This window comes from Lithobates pipiens, unplaced genomic scaffold, assembly GCF_037356315.1.
Source record: "Lithobates pipiens isolate NorthernLeopardFrog02 unplaced genomic scaffold, aLitPip1_a1.2 Scaffold_13, whole genome shotgun sequence".
NCBI lineage: Eukaryota > Metazoa > Chordata > Amphibia > Anura > Ranidae > Lithobates > Lithobates pipiens.
Window position 1 is genome coordinate 283,685,326 of NW_027507718.1, and position 12,852 is coordinate 283,698,177.

Here is a 12,852-nt window from a genome sequence, read left to right on the forward strand (position 1 = left end):
TGACTCCTCTTACCTCCAATAACAAAACAAATTGCTGTGGAAACAGGCAGGACCACTGATAAAGGGGTACCACTTGTGCTCCTGCATGGGTTTGAGCCCCATCATTTTAACAGGGGAGCCCAGTAGCTTTATGACACATACACATGACCGGACTTTCCGGCAGACTCAGTCCGACGGGATCAGTCCATCGGACAATCTGATTGTGTGTGGGCTAATGCGATCATTTTTCGTTATAAAAATCCGACAGACCTAGAAATAGAACATGTTTCAAATCTGTCTGACGGACTCAATTCCTATCAAGGAAAACCATTCGTCTGTATGCTGGTCCGACGTACCAAATACGACGCAAGGGAAGCTATTGGCTACTGGTTATTGAACTTAGTTTTTTAGTCCCGTCTTACGTCATCACGTTCAAAAAGAACAGACTTTCGAACAGACTTAGTTTGTTCGTGTGTGGCCAAGTCCGTTCGTTCAGAAGTGCGTTGGAACTCCACTGAAAAGACAGTTGGGAAGACCGTCGGACCTAGTCTGCCAGAAAGTCCGGTCGTGTGTATGCGGCATAAGGTTTCTTCAGGTATGCTGGCAGTTTTTATAGGCTTCCCTGCAGCTAACAAGTGGTCCAATATATACAGTGTATTATATTTCCCTGAGCCCCATCAGTTTATCAAAGGGGAACAATACCAGGGATGAAACTTTTTTTGGTGCACATTAGCAAAAGTCAATGCCACAGTTGGCAATGCTAAAATAAAAATGTCAGCCCTACCCTGGCCTACCCTCACCTGTGCCCAACAATGCAGCCTCACCTGTGCCCATCAATGCAGCTTCACCTGTACCCATAAATGCAGCCTCATCTGTGCACAACAATGCAGCCTACTGGGGCCCATCAATGCTACCTAACCTGTACCCTAACAATGCAGCCTAAACGTGCCCATCAATGCTGCTTCACCTGTGTCCAACAATGCAGCCTACCTGTGCCCCTTCAATGCTGCTTCACCTCTGCCCAACAATGCAGACTACTTGTGTCCATCAATGCTACTTCACCTGTTCCCAACAATACAGCCTACATGTGTCCATCAATGCTGCTTCACCTATGCCCAACAATGCAGCCTACCTGTGTCCATCAATGGCGCTTCACCTGTGCCCAACAATGCAGCCTACCTGTGCCCCTTCAATGCTGCTTCACCTGTGCCCAACAATGCAGCCTACTTGTGTCCATCAATGCTACTTCACCTTCACCTCTGCCCAACAATGCAGTCTACCTGTGTCCAAGAATACAGCTTCACCTGTGCCCAACAATGCAGCCTACCTGTATCCATCAAAGCTTCTTCACCTGTGCCCAACAATGCTGCCTACCCGTGTCCATCAATGCCGCTTCACATGTGCCCACAATGCAGCCTACCTGTGCCCATCAATGCCGCTTCACCTGTGTCCAACAATGCAGCCTACCGGTGCCCATCAATGCTACCTAACCTGTACCCTAACAATGCAGCCTACACGTGTCCATCAATGCCGCTTCACCTGTATCCACCAATGCAGCCTACCGGTGCCCCTTCAATGCTGCTTCACCTCTGCCCAACAATGCAGCCTACTTGTGTCCATCAATGCTGCTTCACTTGTGCCCAACAATGCAGCCTACCTGTGTCCATCAATGCTGCTTCACCTATGCCCAACAATGCAGCCTACCTGTGTCCATTAATGCCGCTTCACCTCTGCCCAACAATGCAGACTACTTGTGTCCATCAATGCTACTTCACCTGTTCCCAACAATACAGTCTACATGTGTCCATCAATGCCGCTTCACATGTGCCCAACAATGCAGCCTACCTGTGCCCCTTCAATGCTGCTTCACCTGTGCCCAACAATGCAGCCTACTTGTGTCCATCAATGCTCCTTCACCTCTGCCCAACAATGCAGCCTAAGTGTGTACATGAATGCTGCTTCGCTTGTGCCCAACAATGTAGCCTACCTGTTTCCATCAATGCTGCTTCACCTCTATGCAGGGGGAGAGAGGAGAGGAAGAGGATTGCCAGCCAGATCATCAGAGAGTGAGGAACATCGCTGTAACAGCTTTCATTTGAATTGCTGACTGTCGAGTGTTCCCCACTTCACACGTCTCAGGATTGGGCAGGTGTTCTGTCTATCAAAGTACCCAGGCCAGGAGACAGGGCTGTATGTGATGGCAAGGGCGGAGAACACTCAGCAATTCAAATGAAAGCTGTTACGGTGATGTTTCCTGCACTCTGATGATCCGGCCGACTCTCTTTTGATGATCACTGGGAGAACGGCTCCCATTCAACCTCGTCCCCGCTCCCAGGCAGCCCCCGCTCGCCAGCAAAATGTGTGTAGGCGAATGGAAAATTTGAGGTGCTGCCAGCAAAATGTGTGTAGGCGAATGGAAAATTTGAGGTGCTGCTATATATATATATATATATATATATATATATATATATATATATATATATATATATATAAATATAATTTTTTTTATCAAAAATAGAATGCCATACATCTTACCTTTTCACCAGGTTCACCTTGATCACCCTTGAAAAAAAGACTTTCATTTTAATAGGTTACACACAGAATAGACTAAATAGACTAAATACACAAAGCTTAAACACAGAATAAGGATCTTTATTTTCAAACATGTGACTATAATTGTCAAATTGTATTGGACATAGCTAATACTAATATGGAAGAATACACATTCTTTGAGAAAGTCAACTGACGAAACATGTCAGAGATGATATCAGATGCACACCGGAACCAGAAGTACCCAGGCTGCCATCTTGGAATTTGGCTCTTTTATTATCTACTGTACATACAATATATAAGCATGTACAAGGGGAATAAATAGTTTTAACTGTTAAAATACTGCACTATGGTCCGTTAAGTTTCTTTTTGTTTTTGCATGATTTCATTGGTTAGCTATTTTCTAAGGATTTTTATCAAGGTGGATGATGCTGGACAAAGAGAAAATAAGCAGACCAACCTCAAGTTGTCTCTGCCAATGGCTTAGAGCACTGATCGGAGTGTTCTGGTGGAGGGCTTTCCCCCTGTCACAACACAAAAGCACAGCAGGGGAGATCACTGTACTAACATTGGGTTGTTAGTACAGCGGCTCAGACCTGAGCTGTCAGGTTTTTTTCCGTTCAACCCAGCGGGTGTGAACAATGTTTAATGGAGTAGGGGGAGAAATAAAAACCTGACAGGTGTTCTAATCCATCTCTACTCTGTCAAAAACTAAAAAGAAAAAAAGTTTTGCCTTTAGATATATTTTAAGGCACAGTTTTCACTATTATTTTGCCTTATTATGATGTCAAATACTTTGAGCTTTAATTCCGGTTCATGTGAGGATAAACCACCCCTGTAGCAGACTTGCTTTGACAGCACAATGGAGTAAAAATAATTATAGTTTTATATGCTATAGCTGTTGGCTGCATGTTTTCAACTCACCCTTATCCCTTGTATGCCATCTAATCCAGGTGCACCTTGATCCCCCTAGAACAAAAAATAACACAATAACATTAAGAAATTACTTAGTGTAACACATTTTACAAATATATTTTTGTATATTTTAATAGATATGACATCATTGCAGGTTTTACGTAGGCACAGCTTTTAAATAGGTCTACATTTTGAGAAAGATAACATTTTCTAGGACATCTTATTTTAACCTAAATCTTAAAACAGTTTAATTAGTTGTATTGTGTGCTGGGGAATTATTGTATTGTTCAGCGTACTGTCCTATGTGTTCCCTGGGCTAATTATAAATTGGAGAAAGGGAAAATGAACTGCCAGTGTTAGAAATCGGTGAAGTATGAGTAAATATTAACCAAGCATGTTGTTACATGGTTGCTAGTAAACTGTCTCAAAACAAAAAAGGACTTTGAGGAAGATGGGTACAAAATATTATACACTTTACTGGTACATAAATAGCAGCACACCTTACATCAAGCCTGACTATAACCCCAACCAAAAAGATTGAAAAAAATTAGCAGCCTAAAAGCCTAGTGAAAAATAATTTATTATAAATGTCACAGAGTTGCTGTCCCAGTCTGGGAGGTCAAATAGTTTAGAATTAGGGACTAAACTTTGCGAAGGTGCCTGAACATATGGTAGACCTTGTGAGTCAGTTTCCTAGCTTTCAAGAGGGTAGGCATTTTGTTTTAAGACACAATGACTCCACTTCATCTCTAAACACTAGTACATACCACAAGGAGGGACCGGACAGTCACCTGTGAGCCAAAGATTCCTCTACATATGGATAAAGAGGAGGCTCATCCTAGAGAGCTGGAGCAACATATCCACAAAGCCATTTGCAAAAGTAGTGTAAGGCCGCAGCTCTAGTTGATAGTGAATGAAGCAATCTGTTAAGATGGAGCTAGGGTCTTTATCCATGTGCTTAGTCCAGACAGCAAGGATCTGTCAGAGTGCCATGGAAGCAACCGTTGATTGCATATCAGATCCCCTCCAAGGAGAAAAGGGCCTTAAAGAGGGCCGTGACCTTTTGTCCACCAGGTCCTTGAACTTGGGATTATTCTATACAGGGATCATTAGCATCTTGTTAAGACAAGAGATGGCAGGTCCACTAGAGGAACCATCCATTTTTCCAGAAAGCTCTAATCAATAGGCTATCGCTGAGCCAATGTTTTTGAAGGAGCAAATCATTTTTCGGGGTGATTCCAGTCATTTTATAGGATGGGCTCTAAGAGCAGGTGGACTGGGAAGGTCTTAGCAGGTTTGGGCAATTTTAGGAACACCATGCTGCAGACCTTGGGGCAAGTAGACGCAAATTGCTCTAATGTTAAACAAGAGCGCACAGCATCATTAGTACCCTTAAAGTTTATTTCTACTTTCTACACATTGGTATAACACATATTTTATATTTGTTACTTGTCCCTATTCAGTGCATTAAGGTAAAAAGCCTTCTGGATGCAGCTCCCCTTAGTCCCCCTTATACTTATCTGAGCCCCATCTCGATCCAGCAATGCACATCCCAGGTCTCTCTCTCCTTACTGGCTCACATAGCAGTGGAAGCCATTGGCTCCCGCTACTGTCAGTCACAGCTAATAAGGAGAGAGCGGGGGGGGGGGCGATGCTGGCTTGTGTGTGAATGGGTAATAGGTTACACACAGAAACAAAAACTCACACTTTTCATTTGTCTTCTGGGTCTTAGAAACATTGGAATAGCATAAAGCACACATTTCTATCACACAGGACAGGCTGTAGATTTGCAAAACTCTTGATTTGCTTATGTTATGTGGCAATTTTGGAAAAAAAAGCGTTTAGTCCTTAATGATTCTTTATCTTTTTGCTGTTTCCTAATGATCATCAGGTTGGCTAGGAAAGGAGGTAGTTTCTCCCTATGATACAACCTTATGACAGAATGGACTATAATCCTGCACCAAATTAATGCATCTCTATATTAAATAATAAATAATCAAATGTATTTTTTAAAAATGCAACTCATATATGTACCTGTAATAGTCTTTTTTAATCACCTATACAGCAGCAGTGAGAGAGGAGGGCCAGCACTGGGAGCCAATCAGCAGGTAGGCTACATGCAAATATGTTAAGGAACATTATGATGGCAAGAAAGAGTAGGTAGAGAGATGATCTCATTAGTCTGCTGATGCTCATTCACTGTCAATAGGTTGGGGGGAGAGGGATATGAGATATCAGCAATATATTTTAGATTGTAATAGAGAAAAATTGTTATCATTTTGGTATTGCTGTGTAATGCGGCAGTATAAACCTCAGAACTGGATGTATTTCAATGGTGTATTTAGATGCACGTCTGGAGTTCAGCGGTAATGCTCTCATCATTGTTATAATCCACCTTCTTTCCCAGAAGTATAGTTTCACTATTCGCAATGAAGAATAGTTTCACTATTCGCAATGGCCTGAACATACTGAGCAGACACAACATGTTTTTAACAGAGGCACAATTTTATATAAATCCTGAAATATTCTCTCATGTATTAAAGATACTGTCAGTTGTTGATCTGTACTTGACTACACAACAGCCACAGGTTAGACAATAAATGAAGCTGTAATTGCCCATTTGTAGCTGGTTCAACTACAGTGTATGTAGTTCCGCTTTAACCTGATTTAATTATGGTTATACCTGTGAGCCCTTGTACACACGGTCGGAGAATCTGTCAGAATGAGTCTTATCGGACCGTGTCGTCAGATAATCCGACTGTGTGTGGTATGCATCGGACTGATTCCGTCCTAATCTCCGTCCGACCCAATTTTCCAACATGTTGGAAAGATTTCTCGACCAACTGGGCCGGACAGACCTAATCCGATCATGTGTAGAGCATTATCATCGGACCAAGTGCCACGCATGCTCAGATCAAATTCCTACATCAAAGCTATTGGCTACTAGCCTGAATGTAGTCCCATCGTAACGAAATTACATCATCACGTTCTGAAAGATCTGATTTTTCGCCAACTTGGCCCGACCGTGTGTATGCAACAGTTTCGGACACAATCCGTCGGACTAAATCCGACGTGCAAAATCCGACGGATTTGGTTGGCAAAATCTCAGACCGTGTGTACGTGGGCTTACAATTATTATAATTTCTCTGCTCTATTCAATAATCAATATCCAATACAATAGTAAATACAATAGTGACAGTATACAATGTTTGTGCCAGTACTTTCTACAAATGACAAAATATATTTTTGGTAAGTAATTTATTGCACCTTTTCTTTAAATGTGCCCAGTTACAGTGTTTGGTGTATGATTGATGGACCTAATGTGATCCACTAGATGCTAATAAAGAGGGGTTGAGTTACCTGCAGACTTCATTAGGCGAGGTGGCGTTAACATACTTGCTGAGCTTGTGATTTAGCATTTGTCATTGTGCTGATAAAGACGAGGTGGTGTCTTGATGGTTTATGACAACTTACAGATAAAAATACACTTTTAATAAAGCTGTGTAATTGATATCTCAGCTCAGGGTCTTTTCAGCTCCTGGCCGATTACATTTTGTCATATTATTCAGACACAGCTGATGATTAATTATTGGTAAGATGAAATACAAGAGCTACGGATGTCTGCTTGTGAAATGTTTATGTAAGAACATTGAAACTATAGAACATGCAATGCTCTAAGACAGGGGAAGTTTAAGTTTTGTCCTTACTTCTGTACACTTTTCACCTTCAACTAAAATCTTTTTTGGGGTGAGGGACAGCCAAGAGAAATTAGACAGGAATTCTCAGCAATATTTCCCAGGTGACTAACAATTTTGTTTAGCATTTCCCTTCATTGATGATTTCTTCCCTACCTTTCAATAAAAGCATTCGTTGTAGTAATGTGATACAGTAATTATATATTATTCACGTGGGGGAAACAAGGACATAATACTTCAATATGCTTGACCTACCCATATGTATAAGAAGAAAGTTTAGTTTTCTTAGTCCCTTTTTCCGTATGTTGTAGACATGCCAAAAATGTATCAACTGAGAAACCCAACAGACAGCACTGAGGCTCTCTGTTAATGATGCTTCCATGGTGACCTCTGATTATACATAATAAAACATAGATTAAGTGATTAAATAGTGAGGAGATTCTAAATGCCTGTTTACAATGCGGAAGCAATTTTTCAATTAGCTGGATTGCATAGGGTATATATTGCTAAGATGCTTTAGAAATAAAAAAGTTCACCCAAAATAAAATTGAAACTGTTGTTTGTAAAATTATATGATAAAGACCCTGCCTCCGAATATATGTCTCTAAGAAATGATGTCAATGACAAACTAAATCTTTTCTAGCTTTAGGCTTGTTGAGTGTAATGCATACCCACGTTAGGTTTTTAATTTATTTTATTTATTGTGTTCCTATTGTACAGATTTTAATTTAAACAGAAAGAAGTAATGTAAAAAATGTATACCCTATAGAGGAAGGTAGGGCACTGGACGCATGGACTTCAATGTTTTTTTCTATCTTGGAAGCACATGATTAGAGCCTGAGGCTCTAATTGGCTTCAAAAAAGGGTAGGTTCAGGGGCACAGTAGCCCACCTAGTTGTATTCCAATAGCGAATTAATATTCACTATTGTCTTCCTGATTTTCCTCCTGGCAAATCAGGAAGCGGGTCCTGAGAACCAATTGGTCAGGGAGTCTTAGGACTCCAAGCCAATCCAATCGGGTCTCAGGACCCAGTTCCTATTCGGCCGGGAGGAGAAGCAACATCCATTCGGCCGGCAGGAGAATCCCTAGCTCTTCAATCTGGCTGGAGCATGGAGAAGCCATTCTACCCATCGTTCTCGATCCTCATCTCCTAAGGTAAGGCTGCCTTCCTGTCCATCTCCAACGGGGGGGGGGGGGGGGCAGTGGTGCGATTGAGGGGGGGAGGTTTGTTTGCTGCCCCCCCCACCAAAATATTGAGAACCAGCTGCCACTGGTGACACCTGTAGGAACCCCAACCTGAGAATATTATATAGCACCTCCATTTGGCAAGAAAAGATTTTAAAGAGCTAAATGTTCACTGTGTCATTACTTTAATGTCTATCTCCAGGAAAAATCTTTATTTGTGGTTTTGGATAGATAACCAAAATTTGGATAGATAAGGTGGGTAAGAGTTCTCCTGTATTGCTGTCTCCATTGGCGATATTTACCCTTCTATTTTTACTTTTGAACAGTATCACTGAAAAAAAGAGGGGATATCCAGAATTTTAGAGTTATCCCCAGGAGATAGAAAGAGAGAAAGAGAAAGTTTCTAATAGGGAAACCTGTTCCAGGGGCAAACAGTTTCACAGACACAGACAGCAAAAATGAACCCTTCCCTACCCAATTTAAAAGTGCAAGAAGTTTTGGATGGCCACACTTTCTCAAATTTGGTTGAACAACCCCTGTTTTGACATATATATCACCCACATGCCTTATCCAGTGCTTTAAAATAAGTTTGTGAGCCTGAAATAGCTCCCTGGTGGTGGCCTCTTCTCCTATATTTTTTATGTAACCAAAATACTTGGTTTGAACTTATATTTTTACTATATTTTTTCACACAGCACAGAAGGTCAGTTCTGGGAGGCTGTCATATGATGTCCTCCCGTGATTGCGGCACGCGAGCAGTGCACTCTGTTGATCACAGTTGAAGGTAAAGAGCCAATCAGCGGCTCTTTACCACATGATCAGCTGTGTCACAGCTGATCATTGCGTAAACAGAAGCCATTTATTGGCACTCCTTTCCTCATGCTGACAGCATGAGGAGAGGAGAAGAGAGCCGATAACCGGCTTGTGTAAAAGGGACATGTACACTGATAATCAGGGCACTGATTATCAGTGTCCTGATTATCAGTGCAGTTCCAACAATACCCACCAGTGCTGCCAATCAATGACTACCAGTGCTTCCCATCAGTGCTTCCTCATCAGTGTCACCTATCAGTGCTGCCTACCAGTGCCCATCAGTGTCACCTATTAGTGCCAGCTATCAGTCTCCATCAGTGCCACCTATCAGTGCAGCCTCATCTGTGCCTCCTCATCAGTGCCCATCACTGCAGTCTATCAGTGCTATCAATGCTTATCAGTGCCCATCAGTGCAGCCTATCAGTGCCAATCAGCGCACATCAGTGAAGGAGAAAAATTACCCGTTTCCAAATTTTATAACAAACTATGAATATATTTTTTATTGTCTTTTTTCGTTTATTTAGAAAAAAATAAAAACCAGTGGTGATTAAATACCACCAAAAATAAAAAGTTATATTTATATGAAGAAAATTATAAAAATGTTTTTTAAGTACAGTGTTGCATGACCGCGCAATTGTTATTCAAATTGTGACAGCGCTGGAAGCTGGAAATTGGCCTGGGCAGGAAGGGGGTAAAATTGCCCAGTAGGCAAGTGGTTAACAAGCCGAAGTGTCTCCTGAGGATCTTATAAGTACAACTCTGAGTACATTTACAAGTGATGGACTAGAATATACCAGCGCTGGATTGCAAAGTGGTAAAACCTGTTTCAGGCAGGGCTGTAAATGGGACTGCTAGTAGATAACTAAAACACAATTGGAAGAAATCATGCTAGACAGTTTTTTACATGGTCGTCTCACAGAGGGTTTAAAAAGTGAAGGAAATTGTTTAAAAAGTTTTGAAGAAGGATTTGTTCAAAATGTAAGTTAAGCATCTGTAAGAGGTAAGTAAAGAATGAAGTTGTATGGTTTGTTTTCAATTACAAACCCATTCAGGATGGAACAACGCAATATGGAAGGTCATATGTCAAGATGGATGACATGATCCATATCACTGTGGCCCCTTTACTAAGCTTCTGTGTTTCTTGCAGATTTTCCAATTCAATTAAATAATTCATATTTAAAACTAACTTCAACATTAATTATTAATCTGAGTACAGATTACTGTAATATTTAAAAACAGCAGTTCCAAGTGATGTAATGTCAAATTAAGTTTTTCCTGTTTCTATCTATCTATCTATCTATCTATCTATCTATCTATCTATCTATCTATCTATCTATCTATCTATCTATCTATCTATCTATCTTTTGTGATCTTGTAACTATAAGCTTAGAAAATTGTAAAAAAAAGAGTTTACAGATGAATGGAACAGATCCACAAGCCTGGAATGTATTGCAATTTATTCATGAGGCGGCTCATGATTTTTCAAGCTGCTGGACCTAAGTCCATTTTGTGCCTGTTCCTCTGTGGTTAAACAGTAGCCACAGAGCCTTGGCTGAGCATACAGCTTTAAGCAGCAAATCAGCTTGCTACTTCTTTGCCTTTCAGCGAGGGGAGCCGTTTGCTTCTGCGCTCGGGTTTCAAAGTGAACTTGGCACGCAAATGAACACTTTAGGGGATGCCGGATTTGAGAGAACCTTGAGCTGACAGATATTTAAAGGACCACAAATGTCTTTTCTGTCACCATATTTTCTTTGATATAATGAAAAACATATGCATGTGCACTTCCAGCTAGACTTCCTAGAACATTTTTTGCAGATCCTTTTAAACATAACAGGAAAATAAACTGAAAACACTATTAAACTGTACCTAAAATATCTACATAGCTCATTTTAAATTTATAGGAAAAAATACATCTTTGTAATTACATTGAAACCCTTTCTTTGTCAGATACATATTTGTGTACATATTTAAGTTTTTGTGTGTATACTCTCCCACACCATGTTATACCCAAAGCATAAAAAAACCCTCTGACTTGACTCAGTTGAGCTTTTATTGTTTTGCTCACACATAGGGGTTAATTTGCTAAAGGCAAATAAGTGGTTCACTTTTTCAAGGGATTTTTTACTTTGCAAGGGAATTTTCCCTTAGATTGGAGAATGAGGTGAAGCCCTGTTGACTTCCATCATCCAGTCACTTGCAAGCAAAGACAATGTATGTGTTATTTTCTTTGCATGTGCTTGGGTATTGCTTGTAACATTAAAGTGGTTGTAAACCCTTACAAACCACTTTGACCTACATGTAAGCCTAGATTACGGCTTACCTGTAGGTCCAAGAAATATCTCCTAAACCTACACAGTTTAGGAGATATTTACAAAAAGACACTCACCGCTCCCATAGCGGCGCAAAGGCACACTATCGTCATTAGTTCTAGCAATTCTACAATTCTAGCCTCCTCTCTGACAAGCAGAACTATTTTATCACTCTCATCAGCAACCTATCATCCCGTCCCCGTCAACTCTTCTCTACTTTCAACTCTCTACTTCGTCCTCCACCGCCTCCACCCGCCAACTCACTCACTGCCCAGGAGATTGCTAATCACTTCAAATAGAAGATTGATACAATTCGCGTGGAGATTTCTACTGTTCTGATACCCTCCACGCTTTACACATCATGCCCACAGGCACAATCATTACTTCCCTCTTTCAACCCCACCACTATAGACGAAGTTGCTAAACTACTTGGTAATGTCCACCTTACCACCTGCCCTCTGGATCCTGTTCCCTCGCAAATGCTGCGTTCACCCTCTGACTCTATGCTACACTCTCTAACTCACATCTTCAATCTCTCCCTCTCTTCTGGCATCTTCCCCAACTCTCTAAAACATGCACTTGTCAAACCCATACTTAAAAAACCCTCACTGGACCCATCCAATCCAAACAACCTACGCCCCATCTCCTTGCTCCCCTTTTTATCCAAACTACTCGAACGTCTGGTCTACAACCGACTGAGCGTCCACCTCGCTGATAATAGGCTTCTTGATCCCCTTTAGTCTGGATTTCGTCCTCAACACTCCACAGAAACTGCTCTCCTAAAACTAACAAACGATCTACTAACGGCCAAAACCAATCGACATTATTCTGTACTCCTCCTCCTGGACCTCTCTGCTGCCTTTGATACGGTTGACCACCCCCTCCTTCTCAAAAAACTCCACATCTTTGGTCTCCGTGACTGTACTCTACGATGGTTCTCTTCCTACTTATCCAACCGCACCTTTAGCGTTTCTTACAACTCTACTTCCTCCTCTCCTCTTCCTTTCTCTGTTGGGGTCCCCCAAGGTTCTGTTCTTGGACCACTCCTATTTTCAATCTATACCTCCTCCCTGGGTCAACTGATAGCCTCCCACGGCTTCCAATACCACCTCTATGCTGACGACACCCAAATCTATTTCTCTACCCTTCAGCTCACTCCCTCTGTCTCCTCACGTATCACTAATTTACTATCAGATATATCAGTCTCGATGTCACACCACTTCCTCAAAATCAATCTATCCAAAACCAAACTTATAATTTTTCCTCCCCCATATGCCCCTTCCCCTGATCTCACTGTCAAAATTGATGGCACAACCATAAGCCCATCCCCTCATGCCAAGGTTCTAGGTGTAGTCCTGGACTCTGAACTCTCCTTCAAGCAACACATCCAATCACTGTCCAAATC

At 41.5% G+C, this 12,852-nt stretch overlaps 1 protein-coding gene across 1 annotated transcript in view; it reads right to left on the reverse strand.

Annotated features, from left to right (window-relative positions):
- The window catches only part of COL25A1 (collagen type XXV alpha 1 chain), a 586,562-nt gene that overhangs the window by 124,049 nt on the left and 449,661 nt on the right, over window positions 1-12,852 (reverse strand). Inside the window, exons 13-14 of the mRNA XM_077476703.1 lie at window positions 3,454-3,498; window positions 2,515-2,541 (exon numbers count right to left, since the gene is read on the reverse strand). Of these exons, the coding sequence (XP_077332829.1) occupies window positions 2,515-2,541; window positions 3,454-3,498 (72 nt within the window). The remainder of the gene's footprint in view (window positions 1-2,514; window positions 2,542-3,453; window positions 3,499-12,852) is intronic.